This window comes from Lissotriton vulgaris, chromosome 11, assembly GCF_964263255.1.
Source record: "Lissotriton vulgaris chromosome 11, aLisVul1.2, whole genome shotgun sequence".
Lineage (NCBI taxonomy): Eukaryota > Metazoa > Chordata > Amphibia > Caudata > Salamandridae > Lissotriton > Lissotriton vulgaris.
The window spans coordinates 1,021,800-1,048,601 of NC_141699.1; the positions used below are offsets into that span (position 1 = coordinate 1,021,800).

Sequence of the window (26,802 nt, forward strand, 5' to 3'; positions counted from 1 at the left end):
GAAGCCATGAGACCAAGCAAACTTAAAACGTGTGAATTGGAATTCATGTTGGAGTCCTAAACCTCAGAACCATCTCCTGAATATCAAAGATCCTCTAAGGAGGATGAAACCCCTTTATATGGGCTGTGTCCAACACCACTCGTCAAGTTTAACTTTAGCATTAGAGTGGGGGGAGACTTCTCAACATTGATAATAAAGCCTAATTCATGGAGGAGAGTCAGGATGCGCTGAAATTATTCTTTGATCTGTACTAGAGACAATGCATTCTCCAGGCAGTCATCCAACTAAAAAATGCCTGGGTACCTGTCCATTGCAGCGAGAACACCATATCTACCATCACTTTGTAAAGACGTGTGGTGCAGCCATCAGTCTGAATGGTAGGGCAGTACACTGATGCTGGGATCCCACCATGAATCTCAGGTAATATCTTTCGGTTGGAAGGATTGGCAGACTGAAGTAGCCATCCTGGAGGCCGAGGGACACCAACCAATCACCGCATTGAGGGGCAGCAGAACTTGGATCAGGGACTTTATCTTTAATTTGGCCAGCAAAATAAACTGGTTCAAGAGGCAAACATTGACATTGACAGAGACTCAGTACTTCTTGTGCACCAGGAATTAAAGGGAATACACTTATATGCCTTTTTCTTCCAGAGGTATAAACTTTATGGCCTTTTGTTCAACAGGGTGATCACTTCCACCTCCAAAATCGAGACCTGTGCTGCAGAGTATATCCTAGAAGAGGGAGGACAGCCCAAAAGGGAGGAAAGATAGGGCAGGATAATGCAAATCAACTATCAGCTGGTGGGAAAGTGCCCAAAGGAGTGGTACATTTGTTGGGGCATCTGGATTGGTTTAGAACATTGTCTCTACCTGGACTGCATTGCTCTGGAATATCCTTGAAATACACTGTACTGTTGGTGAAATTGACTTGCTGGGGAGAATAGGCTGAGCAAGTGACCTGTAGCTCTACTATTTTTGACGCACTCCAGTGAGGAGTTGGAGTACTCGCTGAACAGCTGCTCACCATCAACCCAGGAGGGCTGCCGAGGCATTTCCTGAGAAGCCAGTGGAACGGTTCCAAGCATGGTGACGCAGAGTGACGACCGTGCTTATTGATCAAGCCACAGTGTGCGCGGAGAGCAAGATGTCCCCAAAGATTTGTTTGAAGGGATCCAAACTGTAGTTGGCCAAATTGGAAAATGTATTTTTTTCATGTGGTTGGATATTTTGAGGACTGTAGTACTGCCAGTTACCACGGGGTATGGCTCTGGAGACAGGTGGCATTTGGATTTGCAGGGCTGGAAGCAGTGAAAATGTATGGCACATTTAGTCACGTTTTTAACTCTATGTGTAGGTGTCCTAGAAAAGGCATTTGGGACCAATTTCAAGGAAAAAGCTTGGAACATCTAACTCGCCAAATAATGCAGTGGCAACAGAAATTGTGGATCATCTGGTGTACTTCTATGTTTTTTTGTTGTTGTTTTTTTTTGTATGTTCTTATATAGCGCACGATCACCTGGGGAGGTATCTTGGCGCTTGCCTTGGGAACCCGTCCTGGCTTTTCCCTGTGAGACAGCCCCTACAGGGCATCCCCAAGGTGAAAGCCAGGCATCCCGCCGCAGGGGGGCCGTTGTGGAGATTAAGCAAGCTTAATGCCCAGAGTTGCAGAGTGTGAACCCATGACTAGGTCAGGCACCGAAGCGAGAATTATCGAGTCCGTGGACATTTGAGCTCAAGACCCTGCCGCGTCGGGAATTGAACCCTGGTCCCGGGTCTGACCTCTGCTTCAGGGTCTGCCTGCTCTAACCAGTGAGCCACACTGTCATCTGCAAATCGGTAAGTGGACCACTAGGTCTAAAAAAAAAAAAGAAAAAATATTCTACCATGCTGCAAGGGAGGTTTCCAGAAAAGCCTCATTCAAAGGCAGCTAAGGTTGCAAAACCGAAGAAGATGGTAGCAAGATTTCCATTAAAATGTGAAGCTTCTAAAGGCCTCGTAGAGAGCAGGAGCATATTTGTAGTTTGTACTAAACTGATGAACAAAAACTTCCTTTGAAGGGGATTTAAGTGGCAAGTTGTGTACCCATCACGTGAAATATTCAGGCTACTTGAATTTTGTAAATCAAGTTATAAGCACCAATATTATAGAGTAAAGTCTCAGAGTCATCATTGTCTCCGCAGCCATAACCCTTACTAGGCAAAGCAAAGGCCTCAGAGTTGGACTTAAATGGTTATTTTATCCAGGCAAATCTATGGATCCTAAGTAGATGCTCTGCAAAAGGCACGCCATCAAAAAATGCTTTCACCTTCTCTGTAGTCATTTAACTGATTTTGTCATTAAAGATGGTTCAGATGTGAATGTCTTCATCGATGCCGACCGAAAGGGTGTTGGCGCCTGGACAGGCTCAGACTTTTTCTAAAGCAGAGATTATGGGGGCACAGAGTCAGGAGGCATCGGGTCAGAGCTGCTGCAGTCAGTCACCAAGTGCACAGGATAAGATAGGCCTGGGGGGGCGGGACAGTCTTAAACGAGTCCAGCATCATCAGACAGAAGGCCTCAACCTACGGAGATGGGGTGTCGGACCCTGAAATTCAGGTCTCCTCTTTTTCAACATTGGGATTTTCTCATATAACAAGGAAAAGTCCAGCGAATGGATATCAGACTTTTAATTGTGACAGGAGCAGACAGTTTCTTTTAGGAAGAAGAAGAATTCCCTTTTCCATAGCGCTATCTGTGATCCTTGTAAGAACATCTATTGGGAGTTTGTATGTTGTCAGGAGACTTCAATGAAGGCAAAGGCAATGCTTCTGCACATCTCTGTAGCTCTTGGCCCAAAACAGTTTAGTCTTCTGCTCCCTAATGGCCTTGAATGCATCACTGCACAGGAGTTGCATGCCAAGGTTTAATGTTTCAAACCCAATCACCACTTGCAAATATCATTTAGGTCAATTAGGACACTTTCTGAAAAATCGTAGGAGACCTTTGACCTAGTCACTGTCAAAATGCTCAGAAAAGTCTTTAGTGAAGCATCGCAACAGATTCAAACCTGCTTCAAAGTGATGCAGAAAAATAAGTGACACCAGCATGCCAGGCGATGCCTAATACACTCCGATATTTTCGCATGCAGAGGGCGGAGTCGTGGCTGAAGCTGCATACTACCACTTTGGTGGCACTGGAGGCTCTTGTTGAGGAGAAGTAGCCAGCCCAGTCTTTTCCCAGAGGGACTGTCATAATTTGAGGAATCTGCAGGCAATTTTACTAATCAGAGAATACACCCTGTAGCACTAAATTATATGAGGGACTCTAAACTCCATAATTCATACAAACAGTTGCAACACTTGTCATTTACACTTCAAATGCTGATTTTACCAAAGATAACATCCTCATTATACACCTTTTAGTTCTTGAAACAGTGCCTGTTTAGTGTTTTCAAATATTTATGCTGCCCCTCTACCACACTGCCCTTATTTTTATTTATTTATTTTGAAAGTTTTATATAGTGCGAACAAGATCTTTGCAGATATCAGAGCGCTTTACAAGGACACGGGGGTGATAGAGTAATACAATGTAATAATTGAGGTAGTTAGATACAAGGTGCTTAGTTACATAGGTAGGTCAAAAACATGAGGTAGGTCATAGGTGAGGTAGTGTCGGTACATGGTGCATAGTCAAACAGTTGCGCCAATAATATAAAGTACAAAAAATAAGGAGCATATACTTGCTTAGGCGTGTTTAACATTTTTGGAGATAGCATAAAGGTGGGCATAGTTGAGGTGGGTGAGTGCAGGATGTATAGTCCCACAGGTGCATCAGTAGTACAAAAGTGGGGATCGTCGAGGTGGTGTAGGTACAGTGTGCAAAGTCAAACAGGTGCGTCAACAATATAACAATATACAAGGTCAAACAGGTGCGTCAACAATATAACAATATACAAAGAGGGAACGTATACAATCAAGTAAGTCGATAATATAAGTAATACAAATAGGCCAAGGGGGTCAGGCAGGTCTTACAGAGCAGATTCATGAGAAATACAGAATAGTAGATCATGTGTATTTAGCCATGAGGATCGCTTTTACTTCTTTCTTACAAAGTTTGTTGGAGGAGATGAGCCTGGTTTCAGGTGGGAGTGAGTTCCAGATCCTGGGTGCCATTCCTGAAAAGGAGCGTTTATAGGTTTTTTCCTTCTGAAATCTTCGAGGCTTCAGAAGAAGATTGTTTGTGCTTCTAGTAGTTCTAGAGCCACCCGAAATTGTCAGCTTTTGAGTGAGGTAGGCGGGTGAGTTCATGTGTACAGCCTTGTGTGTCATGCAGGCGATTTTCAGATGTATATACCAACAAAGAGAGAGAAAGGGTTATAGGGCACTCTTGGTCCCCAGTCAGTATAACAAATAAACAAAGGAAGAGTGTCCGTCAGGGAGGGGTACAATGTGGTTGTAGCACGTGAAGTCTAAGGCCAGTTGTAAGTGGTCAGATGATAAGACCAATTTCAAGAAAAAATGCAAGATTTTTTCAGGAAACCCTCACTCACCCTAGTGGTGACATGCTTCATCATCGGGGTCCACCGGGAGAGATCGAGTACCTCCCCGGTGTGCTACGACGCCAGGAGACTGCGGAGCAGGTTCTTGTGAGGGTGAAGAGTGAAAAGGTATAGTGAGATTAAAAATGTCTAAGGTTGTACCAAAAAATCATTTATTAGCTGGCCAACCTGACATGGTAATAAACTTGCTATGTGTAGGGAAAACTAACCAAATAAAATATACTGGTGTTTCCCTTTTAGAGAAAGGTCAACATGTTTCTGCCCGTGATATGTGTGACTTTACAGGGCTTTCTTCAGGACCAGTTTGCGAGTGTCCCCTTGACAGGAGAGGGCGCGCTAAGGCCCACCCTGCCGAAGGTTGTGAAAGTTAAAAAGAGCACTATGTGTAAAAAGGTGCAAAAAAAGAAACAAACTTGTAAGTTTGGGGATTTACCTCTGTTACGAGGAACCTAGAAGTTTGCAGAGAAATGAACCACGCCCCATAGAACTCAGGAGGGGGGTGGGAGCGACAATGGCACACCGCCCGCAACGCTCTGCACCCTCTCGGCACCTAGCTGTTCCCTCGCTGGATCTCGTGGATACAACCACATTGTACCCCTCCCTGACGGACACTCTTCCTTTGTTTATTTGTTGATTTTCAGATGTATTCTGGCTTCAAAAGGTAGCCAGTTCAGGTATTTAAAGTCAGGGGAAATATGCGAGTGTTTTTTTGAGCCAGTGATGAGTCTCGCTGCAGCGTTAAGGGACGCTCTTAGGGGTGCCGTTGTAGTTAGGGGGAGCCCGCAGAGGGCGGTGCTACCGTATTCTATGTGCGGGATGACTATAGATTGTACTGCAGTTTGGAAGTCTTTGGCAGGAAGGAAGGGTTTAAGTTTTCTCAAGGTGTTGATTTGGTAGTTCGCTCCTTTGGTTGCCTTGCTGATGTGCTGCTGCATGTTGAGATTGGCGTCAAGTGTTATGCCTAAAGATTTTGCTGAGTCTACGACGATAGGTTGTACATTTAGAGCCGTTAAGTGCTTAAGCCATATTTGAGCCGTGGAGATATTTGCGGGAGGTGAGATCAGGAGGAACTCAGTCTTCAGCGCATTGAGTTTGAGGTGATTCTCCGTAAGCCAGGATTGGGTGTTTCTGATCGTGGTGTTCAGAAGCATGATGTCCTTGGGAGATTGTATTTTGAGATAAAGTTGGGTGTCGTCAGCATACATGTGAAAGTGAACATTGGATGTCTGTAGCAAAGTAGTGAGAGGTTCCATAACTAGGTTGAACAGTGTTGGGGAGAGGGAGGATCCTTGAGGGACGCCTAGCGATACCGGTACCGGAGCGGACAACAGGTTGTTACTTTTGAATCTTTGTGACCGGTTGTGTAGAAAGGAGGTGAACCACTTGAGAACAGTCCCAGATATGCCCATTCTTGTGTTTAACAGTTCGAGTACGTTCTCATGTTTAACTGTATCGATTGCTGAGGAGAGATCCAGAAGGATGAGGAGGCAGGTATTGTTTTGGTCTAGGATTTGGAGGGCGTCGTCCACTATGTGAGTCATGGCAGTTTCGGTACTGTGCCCTGCTCGGAAGCCTGACTGATGAGCGTTGAGGAGATCAAACTTATCTATGTGTTTAGTCAGTTGTAGCTGTACGCATTTTTCCAACAGTTTAGCGAGGGTGGGGATATTTGTAATAGGTCGGTAATTGTTTAGATCAGTGGGGTCTGCTGTTGGTTTTTTTAGTAGCGGTGTGACTTGCCCGACTTTGAGAGCGATGGGGATGGATCCTTGTTGAAGAGAGCTATTGATAATCTTAGTCCAGAGTGGGAGGAGCAAAGGGGTAAGGTCTTTTACAGCGTTAGCAGGAAGGGGGTCAGTGAGGTGATTGGATGGTTTCAGGGTGCTGAGCAATCTGCCAATTTCTTCTTCGGAGTAGGTGCCAAAGGATGACCAAGTAGCATTGTTCTTTGGTTCAGGCAGTGCTGTGTGTCGGGGGTTGGAGTAAAGGATTGCGTCATTGAGGAGATCGCTTCTTATCTTGTCAGTTTTTTGGATAAAGAAGACAGAGAAGTCTTCGCAGGAAGGTGTAACGCCCATGGTGCTGAGTGTCTGGGGTTGTTCTTTGGATTGGGTTCTGATTAACTCAAACAATTTTCTTGGGCGGTTTTTTGCTTGGGCGAGCTCGAGGCTGAAGAAATCTCTTTTTGAGCGTTTTATTTTCCTGAAGTAGGTGTTTCTCTGTTTCTTTAGACTTTCGAGGTGCACTGCAGAAGGGGCTGACCTCCAAGTGCGCTCTGCCATTCGCATGGCCCGTCTATCCTCATTGAGGCTCCCGTCATACCATGGGTTGGAAATCTTGGACGGAACTCTTTTCAGTTGCATGGGTGCCGCCTCATTGATTATTGTGGACATAGCATTGAGATAGTGGTCAGTCAGGAGTTGAACGTCCGTAGCGCCGGAAGGGGGAAGTAGGAGATTGCAGCTGTTAGGCGGTAAGGAGTTTGGGTTGAGTTTCTTCAAGTCTCTTTTCCAAACTTTGGGCTTAGAGGGTTGAACTGGGTTAAATTTATTTTTTTCATTGATGAGGAAGGAGACAATATGATGATCTGACCAGTCACAAGGTTGGATTGACTCAAGTTGAATAGCGTCCTCTTTGGAGATGATAAGGTCAAGGATAGACCCCTCTCATGGGTCGGGCTATTGCATATTTGGTTGAGATCAAGTGCGTTGAGGAAGCTTTTGAGGCTGTTTACCACTGTGTCACTGCTGTCATTCCAGTGGAGATTGTAGTCGCCAAGGAAAATTTGGGTGTTCTGCCGTCCTGAGTTGGCTGATATTGTATCCATGAGTTGTTGGACGAAGGAGAGCTTGTCCCCAGGTGGGTGGTAAATAATGTGTAGTGAGCATACCGGTTTGCTTTCGCTGATGACATCAAGGCAGAAGTATTCACAGGAAGTAAGAGAGGGGGCGGACACTTTAGAGACTGAGAGGTTGCTTCTGTAGATACAGGCAATTCCACCGCCTGTATTTTTGGTCCTGTCAAGTCTAATGATACAGTAGTTGGGGGGGACTAGGATATCCAAGATAGGTGTAGAGGAATCAGACAGCCATGTTTCAGGCAGAATGACTAGATCCGGTTCCCGAGACATGATGAAGTCAGCGACCTCCGCGGAATGTCTTTGGACCGATCTGCAGTTGAGAAGTATGCATTTAAGGCTAGGGGTGCAAAGGGTGGAGGACGGTTCTATAATGAGGGGTACATTAGTGAGGTTGTTGGGGACGGCGCCTCTGTTGTTATCCTTTTGGTGCCTGAGGGGGTTAGAGATAATCGTTGGGATGGACATGTGGTTGGTGGCTAGTCGATTTTGGGGAGCCGGGATGTAAGAGTGGAGAAGGGTGTGTACGTCATGGTCTGAAATCGTGTTGGTAGTGCGTCTGGGGCGATTGGTGGTATTGTGAGAGGGGGTAGAGGTCCAGTGTGGGGAGAGTTGTGTGATAAGGCGAGTAGGAGGTGCGGAGGAAGTGTTGTTAGGTGTAGAGGGAGTATTACGCTTGGTGGTAATGTGATTGCGATTGGTATTGCGAGGGGGGATAGAGGTCCGGTGTGTGGAGTGTTGTGTGGTAGGGCAAGTAGGAGGTGAGGGGGATGTGTTATTAGGTGTAAGTTAACTGAGGCAAGTAAAAGGAAGGACTCGAAGGGGTTTTGGGATCTTTTAAGAGCAAGGGACAAGCCCATTGATCAGCAGATAACCTGCAACATTCCCGGTGACGTTTGGTTTGTTCACTTCTCCAAACTATACTCTGAGACTCAGGGGATATCCCTTGCATGCCCGGGCCCGGGCCTCTTGATTAGCCCAACAGTCTTCCCCCCTGTCATCGTTGACCCCTTCACTAACCAGGAAGTTAAAAGGGCAATCGGTGGTATTGTTTCTAACAAGGCACCGGGCCCCGATGGAATCCCAGGCGACCTATTGAAGTCACATCCAGCAGTATGGAGCAGATTAATTGCTTCACTGCTAAACGAGGTCTTGATGGGAGGCTCCTTTCCTAACTCTTGGAGGGGCACTGAAGTTGTGCCAATATTTAAGAAAGGCAGCAGGGACGATCCAGCCAACTACCGTCCCATCAGTTTGCTGGATTCAACCCAAAAGGTGGCAGGCAAGGTGGTTCTGGGTAGGATTCTGCAGTGGGTTGACGAGGGAAAAATTCTGTCTGATTTTCAGGCAGGATTTAGATCAGGGACAGGCACCATCGAGCAGACATTCCGTCTCCTAATGATATATTGGAAGGTGGTGGTACTGGGAGGGGGCAGTTTGTACCTAGTCTTTATAGACTTGCGTACTGCCTTCGACCTGGTCCCTTGGGCACTACTTTGGAATGTCCTCGATGGACTAGGTCTGCCACCCTACTTGCTGCTTTTGCTTAGAAAATTCCATGAAGACAATTTCGCCCAGATCAGATGGGGTGTCCAGGGAGAAAAAACATCTCGTATCCCAGTAGACAGGGGTGTCCGCCAGGGGTGTGTGCTTGCCCCCACTCTGTTTTCTCTTTATGTAAACGGAGTGGTGGAGCATCTCTTGGAACATCCAGCAGATGCACCCACCCTGGCGGGCAGAAAAGTTCCAACTCTCCTGTTTGCGGACGACACCCTCCTGATATCCAAAACACCTGCGGGCATTCAGAAATTGCTCACAAGCTTTAAATCTTTTTGTGACTCCAGGGGATTGGCAATAAATATAGGCAAGACTAAATTCCTTGTCCTTAACCCTCCTAAGAAATCCGTTACCCCTCCTGCCTTAGACTCTATCCCCCTTGAAAGAGTCAAGGAATTTGATTACCTTGGAATACGGCTCTGTGATACCATGAGCTGGAAGGCACACCACCAAAAGGTATTCCTGGCTCACAAAAGGGCCACAGGAGCCTTGCTTAAGGAACAGCGAGCCTCATCCTTAAAACCAATCGGGGCATTGATAGATATCTACAGAGCGAGGGTTGTGAGTGCCGCCCTGTATGGGGCTGAACTGTGGGGCTTACAGAAAGTTGATACCCTGGCCCACCTTGAAAATAATTTTCACAAGGACTTGATGAGGCTGCCCCATAGTACTCCTACAATCCCACTACTGTTAGATACAGGCACTCGCCCAATCTGTGAGCAAGCTAATTTACGACCTTTGCTTCTCTGGTCCCGGATTTGGAACGTCCCCGAATTGTGCAGCTACGCTGACGCCTTAAAAGACCTTCTGTCGCTTCCAGGTTGCAGTAAGATACCCTGGTTTAGGGAAGTCAAACGCCTGCTTTATGAGCTGGATTTGGGTGACGCCTGGGTCAACAAAACCGCACCCCCTAAGCAGTTCCTGAAGAAGGTGTATTGGCTATGGGTACATAATAAGAGAATACACAATTCCAACCACTGCAAATCTGTCGCCAAGTTCTTGTTAGTCAAGGAGTTCCCCTATAGGGAACCCTATCTGGACCTGATCCATAATTCTGGAGACAGATCCCTGTATTTTAAATTTAGGGTGGGTGTGCTCCCCCTAGGCTCGTTTACCTCTACCTGGAAACCTCCACTCCAAACGCTTCCACATTGCCCGTTCTGTGCTTCAAGGGTTGAGTCCATCGCCCATCTACTGTTTGAGTGTAAGGCCTATGCAGCACCTAGATTGAAATGGCTAAAACCATTGTGTAGGAGCCTAGGAACAAGATCACACTCAGAAGCCCTACGCATACTATGCTCAGATGCGCGCCCATTTTTTGCATGTTGTATGGCAAAATTTTTAGGTTGGGCCTGGCGTATTAGAACCTCAAGGAAGCTGCTGCTCCAGTAAAGTGCCCCTTGTTGAACTATATTCCGTATGGGTGTTCAAATGTTAATGTTATTCTTATTTGCACATCTCGCTCTTATTGCTTTTATTATCAACCTGAAGGTATTTTATATTATGTAAATTGTATTGTTTTACTTGATGCTTTGTATTGCTTTTATGATATGTACTGTATCGAAATAAAGCTTACTTACTTATTATTAGGTGTAAGAGTGGTGGTGGGAGGGGGGTGTCTGGGGTATGTGATGAGCAGCTCTTTGATGGAGTGTAGTTCTTCTTTCATTTGGAGGAGGGTGGACATAATCATGTCCAGCGTGATGATGGGCGCGGGGTTGGGGGGGGGGGGGGGGGAGTACTGGCGGAGAACAGGCGAATAGGTTGCTGGAGACTGGGGGGAAACGGGGTGGAGAGGTGGAGCTGGTGAGGGGGTTGGATGTGTTAGCGAGAGGATATGTGTTAGGGTTGGTGTTGGCGTTATTGGGAAGGGCATCAGAGCTAGGGGGGAAGGGTAAATGGGGGCGATGTGGAGGCTGGCTGTTGTGGGGGAGGAGGTGGGATAGTGGGGAGTGAGCGAGGGGAGTGAAAGGTTGAAGGAGGGGTGCGGGCTAGGCGTGACGGGAGTGCTAAGTGTGGGGGGGAGATAGGCGGAGAGAGAGTCATGTTGTGTGGGGTGCCGTTGGGGGAGGAGGGGTGTTCTGAGAGGATTGGTGCAGAGGACGGGACGGGAGTGCAAAGTGTGGGGGGGGGATATGGGAAGATGAGCGGAGGTACGAGGGTTGGTAGGGGGGATGGGGGAGCAGGTGGTGTATGAGGGGGCGAGATCTATGTCTGTGATTGAGGGGCGGGGAGGGGTAGCTGCAACGGGTGGGTAATTGACTGTGGTGCCGGGTGTGAAGGTGAGGTGAGTGTCGTACTGGTGCTGAGCTGGGTTAGGAGAGTTAAGGGTGGGTGCAGTGACGTCAGGGGAGGTAGGACAGGAGGTGATATGCGTGTAAGTCCGAGGGTTGGAAAGGTGCTCTTTGAGAGTGGGGAACAGGTTTTCAAGTAGTTCCAGGTTCCTGTCTGTCGCTTGAATTAGGACAATCCCGTTATTGTAAATAGTGATGGTGGTTCTGCCTGGGAACAGTTGGGATGGTGTGATGGAGAGTGTTAGGCCATGGGCGGATTTCCTGGTGGTGGAGACGGTGAGTAGGGTGAGGAACGCTTTTTTCCATTGAGCTCTGCGTGTGGTGTGGAAAATTATGTCGGTGTTCAAGGGTCCATTCACCGATGAGAAGTAGGTGTCGGCAAAGGGTGTTTCTGGGTGGGACCTAAGGAAGTCGTGTTTAAAGCGTTTAGCAGCTTTTTTGGTGAGCACGGATGGGTAGTTGATTTTATATGTGTGCTTGCCGATGGGATCCATGTTGGTATGGCAGCAAAGGTTTCAAGTTTTTAAACACTTTAAAAATACCCTTCAACACGGTTTTAGCATACAATATCCATTGCACTTACTCTATCCTGCCTCTCTAAGACCATCTCTTTGATATACACTTTAACATGCTCTTCTTACTGCCCGTTTGCCCATGTTATTTCATGGTGTCCACCCCTCACTTCCACTTGACTATTCTCTCTGAATTCCTTCCTTTCTACTTATCCTATCCTCTGAGCTGATAACTCTTGATATGTCCCATCTGATCATTACCGCCTACAAACTAAAAAGAAAACCTTGACTCTCTGTTTCATGGTCTTTTCTTTCTATCCTTCCTATTAAATCCTTCCATCTTAAGTGGAAACTACCCTCAATACTTTGGCTCAGCAGTTATACTTCCCTTTCTGAAAAACTCATGGCTGACTATTTCTCTCCTTTTATTGTGCAAAATCGCAACTACCTTTCTTCAAGATACTGGAAAGCCTAGTTTTTAACCAGCGTCCCACCTACCTCTCTTCTATTGGACATCGAAAGCCATACCAGTTTGGCTTCCATACTCTTCACCCAACTGTAAACACATACTGTTATGCCGCCGAACTTTCTCTCCTTTGCTCACAATGATCAGCAAGCTACTGATCTATCTGTGGTATTAGTCCTACACTACTTTCTGCCCTCAATACAATAGGTCTCAGGCACTCTGTTCTTCAGTGGCTCTCCTGAGATCTTTTGGCCCTCTCTCCATCAGTGATGTTGTCCTCCAGAGCTCAACGCTGACAATGATACCAGTCAGGATCCCTCAAGCGTCAGTCTGTCCTAGTCTCACTCCTATTCTCCATTCTCACGACTTCTCTTTCAGACATCTTATCCATTCCATTTCATAATCTTTATTTCGGCAATACATGCCCTAAAAGATGTACATACAATCATAAAAACACATTTCTCATTTTAAAAGACATTGGATGAAGAGACAAATTCATACTGATACAAGTCTGTGTGGTAGATAATTCAAATCAGTCAACAACCTCTACACATCAGCTGGAGATTTTTTCTTTGTAAAGTGCATGTGCATTAACCAAGTTGTAGAGTGTTCAGCACACCCCTGTGTTTATGCCATATCGCCGTGAGAAATTTAGCAACAGAAAAAACCACTATAGGTGACAAGTCGGTTTTAACCCCTTCGATGCTTGTGACGGAACCATTCCGTCATCAGTCACGGTTGGGCTGTGCTGATGACGGAATGGTTTCGTAACAACCACACCCATTTCAATGAGAGACAGCACAGGAGGCGAATTCCATTAGCAGCGATGGAGTTAACAATGCGATAGGCTTGCATGCACTGTGTAATTTGCATGTTTTTGCATAAGAGCACCAGCCAGTGCCTCCTCATTGTTCGATAGGCAGGGCAAAAAAACATGAGATGTGTTTCCGTTTCCAGGTCACAGCTGCAATTAGGACAAATTTTCAAAGCCGCTGAAGACCATATACATGTAAAAGCTCTGATTGGTAACGTACCATACCTCCACTGCAAGTACAACTTCCTCGTAAAAACAGGGAAAACATCATCCATTACAATTTCAAAATGATAACAATCCTTTTCTTTTAAAAAACAATCTGTTAGAGTGCCGCTGTGTACACTGCGTATAGAGGCAGTTAATTTACTTTCATAAAAAAGTTTGGACAAGCTTTTTCTTGAGGTCCTAGGGCAAGCAATTTCAGGGCTGTGCCACATTTGGGGAATCCCTACCTTGAAAAATTCATTTTTAATATATACAAGCCACTGGATTTTCAACACATTGGGTAGCCTTAGGATTTCCAATAATTCCTGTCTATAGGGAGAGAGCTCTGGGGTGCTCCATAATCTCCGCCAAAACGCTAGAGGCATCAGGCCCGTGACCTCGTCTATTGGCCGAAGTCCCATGTCAAGTCTGATAGGTAAAAGAGGAGTACTAGTGGGCAGCGACAACAGTTGCCTGAGAAATTTATTTTCTATGCCCACGATCTCAGGCCTACAGGCATGCCCTCACAGTTCACCCCCATAAGTAACAGCCCCTCTCACTTGTGTTTTGTAAATCTCCACAACTGGTCAGATAGGTTTTATTGTAGAGGTATTGGATGGTTTTAAAATACCCCCTGTAAGTTGGGACTGCCTGAGTTGAGACTTAATTTGATGCGGGCCCACGTCATATTTTTATTAAGGGTTACCCCTAGATATTCAAAAGTCTGCACTCTTTCCAGTCTAGTTGTTTCAATTACAGGGTTGGGTCTCGTGTGTGCCGGGGGATTGAAAATCATGAATTTTGTTTTCAGGGCGTTGATTTCCAAACTCCTTTCCTCACAAAATCCCACAAAACCATGCAAAACCTTCTGTATACCCATTGGGGATTTTGAGAGCAGCAGGGTGTCGTCTGCGAACATTATCGCAGGCACCCTGCTGCCAGCTAGTTTGGCAGCGTCAATATATTGTATCCCATTTAAATGGGAAATTACCCCGTTGACATAAAGGCAAAACAGGGTAGGCACCAAAACGTAACCCTGTCTCACACCCCTGCCAACGGGGAATTTTGCTGATAGGAGGCCAATTCTTCCACATCTGGTGGAGGCATATTAAAATGTGCAGGATTTGATGGGGAATGCCCAATTCATTAAGTACAGCCCATAAGTTGCATCTTGGGACCAAGTCGAAGGCTGCTCGCAGGTCCACAAAGACAGTGTAAAGGCTTCCCCACTCGATCGTGACAGACTTCCAGAACAACATGTTCAGCCGGAGAATCTGGTCCGTTGTAGATATATTATTTCTAAAGCCTGCCTGGTAGGGGCTCAGTATGGAGTTTTCCTCCATCCAGTCCTGGAGACGGTCCAATATTAACCTGCCAAAGATCTTTTGCGGGACGTCGATCAAACTGATCGGCCTATAGTTGGCTGGGAGCAGAGGTGAGCCCTTCTTGAAGATTGGGATAATCTCTGCGCCTAGCCAAGTACCAGGTATTGGCATCCCTCTCAGGACTGCGTTAGAAATAACAGAGGTACGGGACCCATACTGCAGGTTGGTGTTTGAAAAGATCACCCGGGAGCTTGTCCAGCCCCGGGGCTTTCCCCGCAGCCAGTTTGGTAATTACATCAGTGACCTCCTTCACCGAGAAGTCAATAGCGTCTAAGTGCCGTGTTTGGTCTGGCAAAACAAAACAGGTGATGGACCGAACGTGGATCAATGTCACACATTCATCCCAGTCCAAAGATCTGGGCCCAAATCCATCGTTTTTTTGCACTCCACACCACCCTGGGTTAGACAATGGCGATATGCAAATCAGCTCTGACCCTGTGCCCCATGGGAACAGTCCAGTCCGAACTACAAAAGCCATGTCCTTCCCAGAACGGAATCAAGCATCCGAGGACCAGACCGGTTTCGAGGTAACACCTCTCATCAGCCCGGCTAGCTTGACTCCAGTAGTGTGGAGTGCCTGGGACCCACGTCTGGGCATCCCCAGCGCACTTATGGCGGTATTGCAAACAAAACAGGTGATGGACCGAACGTGGATCAATGTCACACATTCATCCCAGTCCAAAGATCTGGGCCCAAATCCATCGTTTTTTTGCACTCCACACCACCCTGGGTTAGACAATGGCGATATGCAAATCAGCTCTGACCCTGTGCCCCATGGGAACAGTCCAGTCCGAACTACAAAAGCCATGTCCTTCCCAGAACGGAATCAAGCATCCGAGGACCAGACCGGTTTCGAGGTAACACCTCTCATCAGCCCGGCTAGCTTGACTCCAGTAGTGTGGAGTGCCTGGGACCCACGTCTGGGCATCCCCAGCGCACTTATGGCGGTATTGCAAACAAAACAGGTGATGGACCGAACGTGGATCAATGTCACACATTCATCCCAGTCCAAAGATCTGGGCCCAAATCCATCGTTTTTTTGCACTCTCCACCACCCTGGGTTAGACAATGGCGATATGCAAATCAGTGTCTGGCAGCACCCCCCTCAATCTCCCTCCATGTTAGTAGGTCCTGCTGCGTAGAGGGTTCGGAAGTGCTCTTCCCAAACACTTTCAGCTATATTTACCTCCACAGTAGCCACTGGGTCTGCCGAGCCTGTATTTACAATAGACCAGAATTTACGTAGGTCTCTAGCTGCCAATGCATTAGATAGACCAGTCCAATTGTCATGGTCCCATTCCTCTCTTGCGTACTTCATTGCACGCTTATAGTTAGCTCTCAGAGTCTGTACTACTAACTTAGCAGCCTTAAGTTTTATGGCAGAAACAAGTTCGGCCTTTGCTCTTCTGCAGGCGGAGTTGTACCCTGTGGCCCTGCTACCCTTTGCTGCGCATTTAACAGCACAAGGGTAGAACACATCTGACAATTTGCGTATTAACTGATCGTATAGGGTCCCCAACTTGTAAAGAGAGTCAGGAATGCGTTCATCCTTAGTTACAGCACTGATCTCCTCTAGAATAGGGAGGACTAGAGCATAGAGCTCCGAGACTCGCTCTGGTCTTTTCACTATTCTCGCCCACTTTATTTTTCTCCTACCATTAGTTAGGATCATTCTCGGGTCCGGGGCACCACTGACATCCAGAGTCTCCCTTGCGACACCAGGCATGGTAATTGTTAAGCTTAAGGCATTGTGGTCGCTATCATTTCGTGGAATTACAGAGAAATCCCTTATTGTGGCCCAAAATCGGCTTTCCACAAATATGTAATCCAGGCGAGACTCATGGCCCAATTTGTTAAAAGTGCATTTTGGGGAGATATATGATTTGACGCGCCCACTGCACGCCCTAATGGAGTGCTTAAGAGTTAGTGACATAATTTGGACCGCCAATGGAGTCCATGGCCTAGGGAATGGAGCCTGCAGTGACGGTATTGCCAAATGAGCATCCTCCTCCATAAGGCCACCATCTACCAGGCCTGCCAGTGGCTCGAAGTGACAATTGAGGTTGCCCCCAATCACAAGCGGAGCACCGCTAGGAATGAAGCATATGAATGAAGACAGTTCCTCAACTGTTTTAGATTCCGCGGTGACACCCACTGGTCTGGAATATACGTTGATCAGTGAAAGCTTAGGGCCGTTGGGCCATTCCAAAAGTATGCAGACATCTTATCCTTGGGCTTCTCCTAAAACCGCTACACTTATGACACACAAATCTCATTTTCCTTTCCCACGCTCTCCTCCTACATCCAATCACACATATTTGACTACCTTATGGCTATCCAGCACTGGGTTGCCTTCAGTTCTCAGGTTGCCTTCAGTTCTCATTTTAAACTCTTCCAAAATTGAGCTCCCTACCTCTGCACCAACTCGCCTGCCAAGTTCTATCCACTTTCCACAAGGTATTTCAACTATCACCTTTGCCAGGACCTTCGAGGCGCTCTTCAATCCTTCTATGCACATGGAGTAGTCTATCACGGCAACAGTCGCAGCAGCATGATATTCACTTCTCAATAGAACAAAAAACAGCCCATGACAACTGCAACACATTGTCAAGGTTTTAATCAACTCACTAATGCTTAGTAGATTAGATTACTGTATGAGCCTACTAGTGGGACTTCCTTAATGTTCCTTCTCATCAATGAACAAGGTTCTTGATGTTGCCACTAGAACCTTGTTTCACCTGCCAAAGTCCACAACTACCACCATTACATTTAGTTATAAAGCTGGGTGGCCCTCTGCTAGAAACAGCCCAGCATAAATTACCCTGGATTGCCATCTAAACGAGAATAGAAAAGAGTGTAACGAATGATCCACACTGCACCATGCTGTAATATTATAAGCAGGGACACGGTTTTTGTTTTTTTTCGATTTTGCAACCAGTCTGCTTTCCACAGGATCATGGATTTGCTGCATCTGCCACAAAATCCAACATTGGCTGCATAATTTGCAAATCTCACAAAAACAAAATCCGAACTCAAACGGATCAATAGTTTCTAAACAAATACTGCTTCACATGGTTCCCAGCACTGGCAGATCCTTTGGAACGCTGGTCACCTTTCAGTTGTTGATTGCGGATTTCAAGTATTAAAGTGGTGCGTATGCCGTTCCACTTTGCTCCGACACTATTAGTCATTGCTAAAAGAAGAAAAGACCAAACTACTGTAGCTACAGATTGTGCTGCATTACCCTGAATAATTTGCATTTTGTTGTTGCATAATGAAGTCAACCCTACCACACAATTTAGTCCTCTATTGCTGCATAACTCAAGTGGCTCTGATGAGGAACCATTGTTGTATTTGTAGCTTTCCCTATGTCCACAGCTTGCCTCGTCCCCACAAAAAAACAAAATTGTTGAAGCTCAATCTCCACGTTAGTTCAAGTATTCAATCAAGACCACCTATGACCTGGTATTTGACCATATTGAAGACATCTGCTGGACACGTCATGATACTTTCTGCTAAATCAGTAAACATATACAGACATTCATAGATCCAACTGGGACAAATGAAACATGTGACTGACAATGAGATCCATATTAAACCCAATGATGGAATCACTAGCAAGCAATTTTATATGTTTATGATGCAAGACAAAATATGAGATTTTCATTGAGAAAAAACTCAAATTACCTGTAGGCATTTTTGGAAACAGGTCGCGGGTCAAACTTGAAGAAGATGATGCACATGGAGGAGGCTTCTGGAGTCCACGCTCCTTCCAATCAGGGTGTTGTAGGTTATGGAGCCAGATCCTGCACGTGGAAAGAGCAGGAGAGACCCATATTAAACAGCAGTCGAAACGCATCGAAAGCATTATGTGAACGGTGTTCCCGAGCGCAATGGGGGTGGAGTCAAATGCATAACTATAATGAACAAAATATTATGCAACTATATTGTTGGACTTTCAGCTAGAGGTAACTGCACAGAAAATATAAAGCGTAGACCTTAAATGAAAAAAACAAATGCTAATTAAACATATCTTCAGAGTGTTGGAGCAATTCAGGTTCATCATTAACTGTGCAGGAGCAGTTGTCATTTGTCGAAAGGTATGGTGACTGTTCTCATAAAAATAAAGCTTGGAAATGTTATTCTCAATAGATCCCTCCATCTCTAACCTCTGATATTAAGGAAAGATCAGAAGCCCCAAAAGCCTGCAAGAGCCAGCAATGGATCGACTTCCGCTCGCGCAGCTGTTTAAAGCTCCCCCCGTTCCCATTAAAACCAACAGGGCACCGAAGGCGCATTTGTCTTAATGAGGAACATTTGTCTGCATCAAACACGGGCGCTCTCACAGCTTCCAGCGTGCTTTAAATGTGAATTTAATATGGTGTGATCAGAAGAGAGGCAATGACAGGTGAATATTAACCGAGCCTTGGAGAAGAGTGTCCTAGATGCCATCCATCTTCTTCCGCGGCTGCCAAAAGCGAGGGAAAGGATGGTCCCATCCGACTGGTCCTTCCTAAAGCATTTATTTGTGTTTAAAATCATGCTAACCAGCCAATGGACGTCTATGTGGTTGCTGATAGAGGAGAAAGAAGCATGCAAAGTATATGGGCAGTGACCAGATAAGAGCTCAGTGCGGTCGGTGAGCAGGGTCTTAACCTAGTCAACAACGTCAGGGGGTGTGAGTGTGAGATAGCCAACAAGCGTGGAAGTGATCCCAACTAACCAGGACGGGCTGGGGCCACTGGACAGTGACAACGACCCAGTTAGGGGGCCTTAGTTTCAGTTATTTGGAAAAGTAAGATAACTTGACGCAGGGTATGGATTATGTTATCCTTTCTAGTGGAGTTCCATCTCCCATTAATGTAGGGCAGACAGGCAACAAGAGAGCGGGCTAGAATAAGCCCACGCCTAACATCAGCAGTCCAGGCTTAGGGTGGAGAGAGAGAACTGGCCTTTTAATAGTCCAGGGCCCAGCAGCAGCAAAACACGCTTGGAAGAAGAAAGGGATCAGAAGGAGAAGGTTAAGTGAAAGTCTCAAACAAGTGGAAAATGCTGCAGAAAAACATAGTAGTATGTAACGACATAAGACACCTAAAACTCCAGGAAAGATAAGTTTGAAACTATCTGGATGATAAAACTCTCCCACACTGTGGTGATCTACACACAGTCAGTGGTTCCTTCATCTTTCTCTCTCTTTCTCCCATTAGAATAAATAGAAATTATATCACAAATGTAGATGGATGAAATGCACAGCGACAGATTCATGTGCTGAAGGCCATTGCGATTTCTTTCATTCTACTGAGGTGTGCACACGTGTCCATTCCTAAGCTTCAAGCGGTTAATAACTTTAGAGCAACCTTTCATAATCAATTGTCTTTGATGCCGTTCCAAGGGTTTTTGGATGTGGTAGGTTTCATCTAATATTTTCACAAAGGATGTCTGATTTGATGATAGGACTTCATCTTGGGAACAACTTAAAAGGCTGTCCCACCTAGGGAGAAAGCACCTACACAACTATAGGACTTTGATTTGTATCACGCGTATGATGGGGACAGGAACTCTGTCTAATATGCGAGGCTCGATCTGAAACACTAATGATTTAATGAACACTGAACCGTGTGGATGACTTGAAGCTAACTGAAGGTGCCAGGAGTGGTTTCCTTGCTCACTGGCAAGCGACAAGCACCATAATGTGATGACAGGAAGGGAGACAAAAGTAGAACCAGTCTGAAGCAGGACAAGGATGAGAGACATTGAGTCCAAGTCAACACCCCATCTCCACCCCTGTGTTGCAGATGAGGGGGCCTCAGGTAGACACAAATGTAAGGACGCAAGTGGGGCGGAAGGGTTACGTAAGGATACCTGTAACAAAACCATTGACCCTCGAAGCTATTTTAATTTGACTACAAATATGAGCTCGAACATTACATGCATTGCTCTGGAGCAAGTGCAGTAACCATCTAAGCTATTGTAATTGGACGGAAACTGTGACCATTGGTCTGTCCAGTATTTTAATGCCAAGTCACATAAAACAAATTTCAGAAATTCATCACAATCCACTACCTATCCCCTTTGAAATAACACAGCAGCAAATACAAGTTGAAAACACGCCGAAAGTATTTCAGAGTTGTCTAGACTGTCCCTAAAATATTTTTAATGGAAACAGAAGCAGAAATGCTTTGTGAAAGAAAAAGAACACAGTTGATTTTACACAAACTGTCATGTAAATACAAATGCCTGGGCTTTCCACATCCCCAGAAAAAAACTGAAATGCCCAGTATATTTTTCTGAGAAAGGTGACAAGTATATCTGCACATCTTCAAAGAAGACAGGCAGACCAATTGAATGCTCACAATCATGGTTAAATCCACAGCTCGATGCACCACCCTACCCCACCCCCAGCACCAACAGACAGGTGCACATCAGTGGGTGTGACTAATGCTTCTGGAACATGGCACAGCAGAGCTTCCCTCACAGAACAGATACAGCACACCATCAGCAGTGCAAGCATCATTCCCATATCAGGCAGTCGCAGTGCAAGTTTGCCTCTATCACAAAACAGATGCAGCACATGCATCAGTTGACAATTGCTCTATCTTCACAGAAGTACATCACAGCACACCTCACACAACAGGTACACCTTCCCATTAGCAGTGCAGGCTTCCATTCCTCATGAAACAGGTACAGCATGGGCAGAAGTACAAGCTTCCCTCCTTCGCTCAACAGACACAGCATTGTAAGGGCAATGGAAGCTTCCATCCTTGACACTACGTCAGCAGTAGGAGCCGGACTATCACACACCAGGTAAAGGCCAGGTTGAATCTGTGAAGCCACCTCTTTCAGATGACGGGTACCGCACAGTCTGCAGCAGCAGTTCAAACACCCATGCCTATTGATACTTAAGTTCCAGTGGACTGGTAAGTGCATGGATGGTTTAACAAGTAAAATGGTTAAGTAGGAATGGTTGAGACTTGGGCGCAAGCAGATGCGAACACCCTTAGGCTCCCTAGGATTAGAAGGGATTCCAGAACGGGTGGTGAAAGCGGGGGAGTCGCCCTTACTAACGCTGAAGCAAAGAACGACATACACCCACCTTGAAGTGGATACACTGCCCTAGTAATGGACACCATATCTACCTCAGAATGCATGCATACCGACAGGAGGGTTATGAGTGGCTACGTGACCTACCAGCATATGGTGTACCCCCCACCTGCTCCCTCCGCTCCCAGAGTTACCCTCGCCCTTCAGGACTATAGGTGACCCAAGCAGCATATGCAGCCTTACCCAAAGCTTTTTGAAGCCTGCCCCATCGCGTCCATGAAAAGAGATGCGGCAGGGTGCCCCACTTGCTTAGACCTATATGCTATTTGTCCCTGCCCTCCCGCCCCCAAGCTCACACGACAAAGTAGGGGCAACTGCATACAGCTTCTATACCAACACTTGGGCCTGACCTACTACTTAGGACATTGACGCTCACACGATCAGCAGTATTTCCTTTCCTCCTCTCTTTTGAATACAGACTCCACAGTTTAAACTTTTATAGTTGGTGTTCCTGGTTGCAGATTATGGTTATTCTCTCCTCTCCTTTGCAGTCGAAACAGGTTGCTCAATTGTATGCACATGATGATTGCATTGAATATCCACACATGCTTTTACTGATTTTGTCATGCTGGAACAAGGGGCCACATGTAGGTATCCAAATACCGGTCATTAACGGCCGAAAATACCGATTTTCGGCCGTTACCGACCGGTATTTGTATACTGATATGTAGGGCATGAAAAATTACCGATTCAGTAATTTTACCGATTTGGTAAATTTACTGAATCTGTATTTTGAAATATAGGTAGCACTGTAAACAGTGCTACAGGGCTTTAAGGATTCGTTATTTACCACCAACTATTAGTTGGTGGTAAATAAAGAATTCCTATGTAAATGCAAATATGTGCATATACACCTGTGCCATATGGCACACATACATGTCTAAGGGCATGTATGTGTGCCACATGGCACACAAGCACTAATCAGGGGTGCAACAGGGTGTCAAAGTGACACCCTGCCACCCTTGACTATTTCACAATTTTACCGAATCGGTATTTACTGATTCGGTAATTGACATTCATTCCTATGGGCCTCCAAGCCGATAGGAATGAATGGCAATTACCAAATCGGTAAATACTGATTCGGTAATTACCGAATCTTAACAATTCGGTAAAAAATACCAAATAATTACCTGCATAGGTTTTACCGATTCTAAAATACCGAATCGGTAAAATTCGGTATTTTAGAATCAGTAAAACCTCGGTAAAACCTTTTTATCTACATCTAGCCCAATGTCTTCTCCATGTCAAATAATCTATAGAAATATATTTTAAAAAAGAAATTATGGATGGTTGAGTAAAAACACCTACTAAATTCAGCACCGAGATACCCCAAAGGGTGAAGGTGCCCTTACAAGTCTTGGTATGTATTTGGAGGGGTGAAAGGTTGTATTGACACAAGAGTAAATAAATGGACAACTGAATGGTGGTGTAAGTTGGTGGACAATTCGGTGACTGTTTGGCTCGTGAATTTACGTTTTGATGAATGCCAAATTTGTATGGACAGATGGATATCTAGATGAATGGAGAATGTGGATGGAAATAGCATGTGAAAGGAAAATGTCTGTGGATGAAGGATATTAGTGCACACATGGGGGTGATGGTTACTTTGTGTGTATGGGAGGATTAAAGTTCACTTTGTGTAGGTGGTTTATGGGTATGCGTTAGGCCAAGTTATTTTGGGAATTTCACTTTACGCTGGTTACGTGAAATTCCCAAAATTACTCCATGTAGCATAGATGCATATGTAGACAGATGTGTGGAGCTTCCACCCGTTCGCAAGGGCTGTGGCTAGTGACTTCGAAGGGCATGCATATCTACCTATTGGGCAATGAAGCACGCTAAATCTCTGTGATGGGGAAGAACCGTTAACAAATCTCATCAAGAATTCTAGCACTAACGCAACACACGGTTTATGAGGTGGGGGACAAGGCCGGTAAGTTGCTGGCCTGGCTAGACAAGAAAGAACGTGCTGTTTGCTGGGTGGCTCACTTACACTTAGCTTCTGGGGAGGGCATAACAGACCCACAAGACATAGTTGCAGCCTTCGCGCAACATTATGAGGCAGTGTACACACCCACCACAGACGCCACGGTGAAAGAGAATTTGGCCTTTCTCAAAGATATCCGTTTGCCAACTCAGACAACCCAGGATGCCGACGCCCTGGAAGAGCCACTCACGGTGGACAAAATCACAGCTGCACTTAGGGGGCTGCAATTAGGCAAAGCACTAGGTCCTAACGGCATTCCTGTGGAACTCTACAAAACAGAAGTGGAAAGGTTGGGGCCTCACTTATTAACAATGTATGAAGACAGTTTAGATAAGGGAATACTCCTCAGGGATCAGAGGATAGCGACCTTAGTGGCGATCCCGAAACCTGGCAAGCCCCCTTAGGACTGCACCTCTTCCGTCCAATTCCACTCCTCAACGCGGAGGCGAAAATATTAGCAAAAGTACTAGCTTCCTGGCTCCAACCGCACCTCATGTCTCTAATACACCCTGATCAATCCGGTTTTATGCCGGGCCGCAATACAGCAATGAAGACGGCACCACGGTGTAATGGACCGAATATTCACTATTCAAGAAGAGGCAGTCATCTTATTGGTGGACGCCAGCATTCGCTTTGATCGGGTGGAGTGGCCATTTATGTTTGCAGTGCTGCAACATTTTGGCTTTGGCCCCAATTTTCTGGCGTGGGTCCGGTTGCTATATACACAACCCATGCCACACGTAGTGGTCAATGGACGCATATCTGAGGACTTTCCTCTGGGGCGCGGGACCAGACAGGAATGTCCACTGTCCCCGCTCCTATTTGCCCTGGTGCTTGAGCCCCTCGCGACTTGGATAAGACACAACCCAGTGATACGGGGACTGCAAAGGACGGAAGGGTGGGAGGACCGTATATCACTGTACGCAGATGATATATTACTATACATGACCTCCCCCAGCCGCTCAATTAATTGTTTATTAGATATCTTTGCATCATATGGCAGATACTCAGGCTACATGATTAACTGGGCGAAATATGCTTCATTTGTCCTCCACGGTCCCCCCCCCCCCGCGCCAACCCAGGGGAGTAACAATACAACTTGGGAAAGACGGTTTTAAATACCTGGGCATCCACATTACACCAGACCATACTCAATTCTACGAGCGAAATCTCGTGCCCCCTCTCCTGAGACTTAAAAAACACAAAGTAAAACACGGGCATGCACTACCCCTGACCCTCCTGGGCCATGCAGCCTTATTCAAGATGATGGCTCTCCCGCAGTTCCTGTACGCCCTACAAAATACACCTACCCCAGTCCCAAACTCCTATTTAATAGCCATCAAGGATGAGGTGTGACTACTCCTCTTGGGTGGAAAACCCCCGCATAGCCTGGTCTAAACTCGCTAGGAGCTGGTACGATGGTGGAATCGCCATGCCCAGTATGCAACTGTATTATTGGGCCTCACAACTTCTAGTAGTGAACCACTGGCTCCATGCCCCACAGGAGGAACCAGCCCTCCGGCTTGACAGGCACACTCTTGGGGCAGACGGACCCCTGGTGGTGCTTTACAAGAACAAAAAAGACGCATGGATCAGCCCCACTGCACATACAGTATATATATGGTTCGCAGTGAGCGCTCGGCTGGGAGTCCTCACCCCACTCACATCACTGTGGGGCACGCCAAAACTAGGTATGCTCCGCCACAGTAAAGGTTTCGCACAATGGGACCTTATTGGTAGACGCCTCACTCACTTTATCATGACATGCTTCATCACTGCCACATATTAACATCCTGGCAAGATTGTAACACCAGGGTAGATACAATCTGGCTGGATAAGCAAGGATCCACATAAAGAGTGGGAAGATAAAAATACCTACAGATATTCCCAAAGGATTCCTTTATTTGTAGGGTACCTGATGAATAACTAAAACGTTTTGCAGGGTTTTTGTTGAATCTAATTGTTCAATTGACCCTAACACGTCAAAGCCAAAAGGTTTAATCTCCTTTCTTTTTTCGCCCAGTTACTCTTGTGTGTGAATGGTGCTCAAAGTGTGTCAATCACTTCCATTTACCTTCGCACCACTTTATTCTCTTTTCTCATTCTGTTAGACAGTTACCTTTTTCTCCTCACGTCTTTCAGAAAACTGTTCATCTGCATCATCATTTTCCGCTTCAGACCATCTTGCCACTCTTTTCTTGTGCACATACTTCTGTTCATGTCCTCATTTCACCACCTCCCTCCACAAACAACCAACAAACTCTGCGATTTATTTTCCCTTTGGCGCTGCCAATATTTGGACAGTTGTGGACTTCTTTCACATACTTTTCCATAAAAGCACATTTAGAAAAGGCACGCGTGACCACTGCTTTGTGTGCTAGAGAGGTCGAGGTTTGCATCTGCATGATGTCAGAACATCTTTATGACCAACTGACCGCGACTGTGAGAAATTCACGCTACCTTCAGACGCCTCTCCAGACCTCTCACTCCTGCCCAGCCATGAACACTGACCCACATCCGAAACCCACCCAGGCGCCTAGAGGTGACCCGGTTCAAATAAAGAGTGATTTGGTAAATACATTTCCCAATAAGGTCTGGTCTGAGCACTGCTGTTCCTAGGTTTTACCAGTTATCCTATAACACGACCATAATGTGAAGCACGTCTCTCATGGAGCTGGCAGACCCATCCCCATGATATAAGAATATAAATAACAAACCCCACCAGGAGCAGCCTGTATCATGCTCAGCCCCTTCAGAAACTGACCTAACTCTCTCACTAACGTTCTGAATACTAACATTCTAAACTACAATCACAATGCTGAGCATCATATTACAACACTGGTACGATATACTGTATGCACTATGACTGGATAGTTATATCGCCTGCTAGTTGTATTCCTCTCTGACTACTATGCTACGTACACATCATAAAATGTAAAATGGTCAATACAAATATTGGGGGGAAAAGAATCATATGTTGAATGAAAAACCTTAAGAAAAACAACACATAGAAAAAAAATGAATACTTTAGGGATTACAAAATGAAGCTATATAGAAATGAAAATGGAGATTGCATTGTTATTTCA

General features: G+C 45.9%; 1 protein-coding gene across 3 annotated transcripts in view; it reads right to left on the bottom strand.

Moving 5' to 3' along the window:
* The window catches only part of TANGO2 (transport and golgi organization 2 homolog), a 781,874-nt gene that overhangs the window by 482,241 nt on the left and 272,831 nt on the right, over window positions 1-26,802 (bottom strand). For all 3 annotated transcript variants that reach the window (XM_086942620.1, XM_086942621.1, XM_086942622.1), the window contains exon 3: window positions 18,316-18,434. In XM_086942620.1, the coding sequence (XP_086798746.1) occupies window positions 18,316-18,371 (56 nt within the window). In that variant the 5' untranslated portion in view covers window positions 18,372-18,434. The remainder of the gene's footprint in view (window positions 1-18,315; window positions 18,435-26,802) is intronic.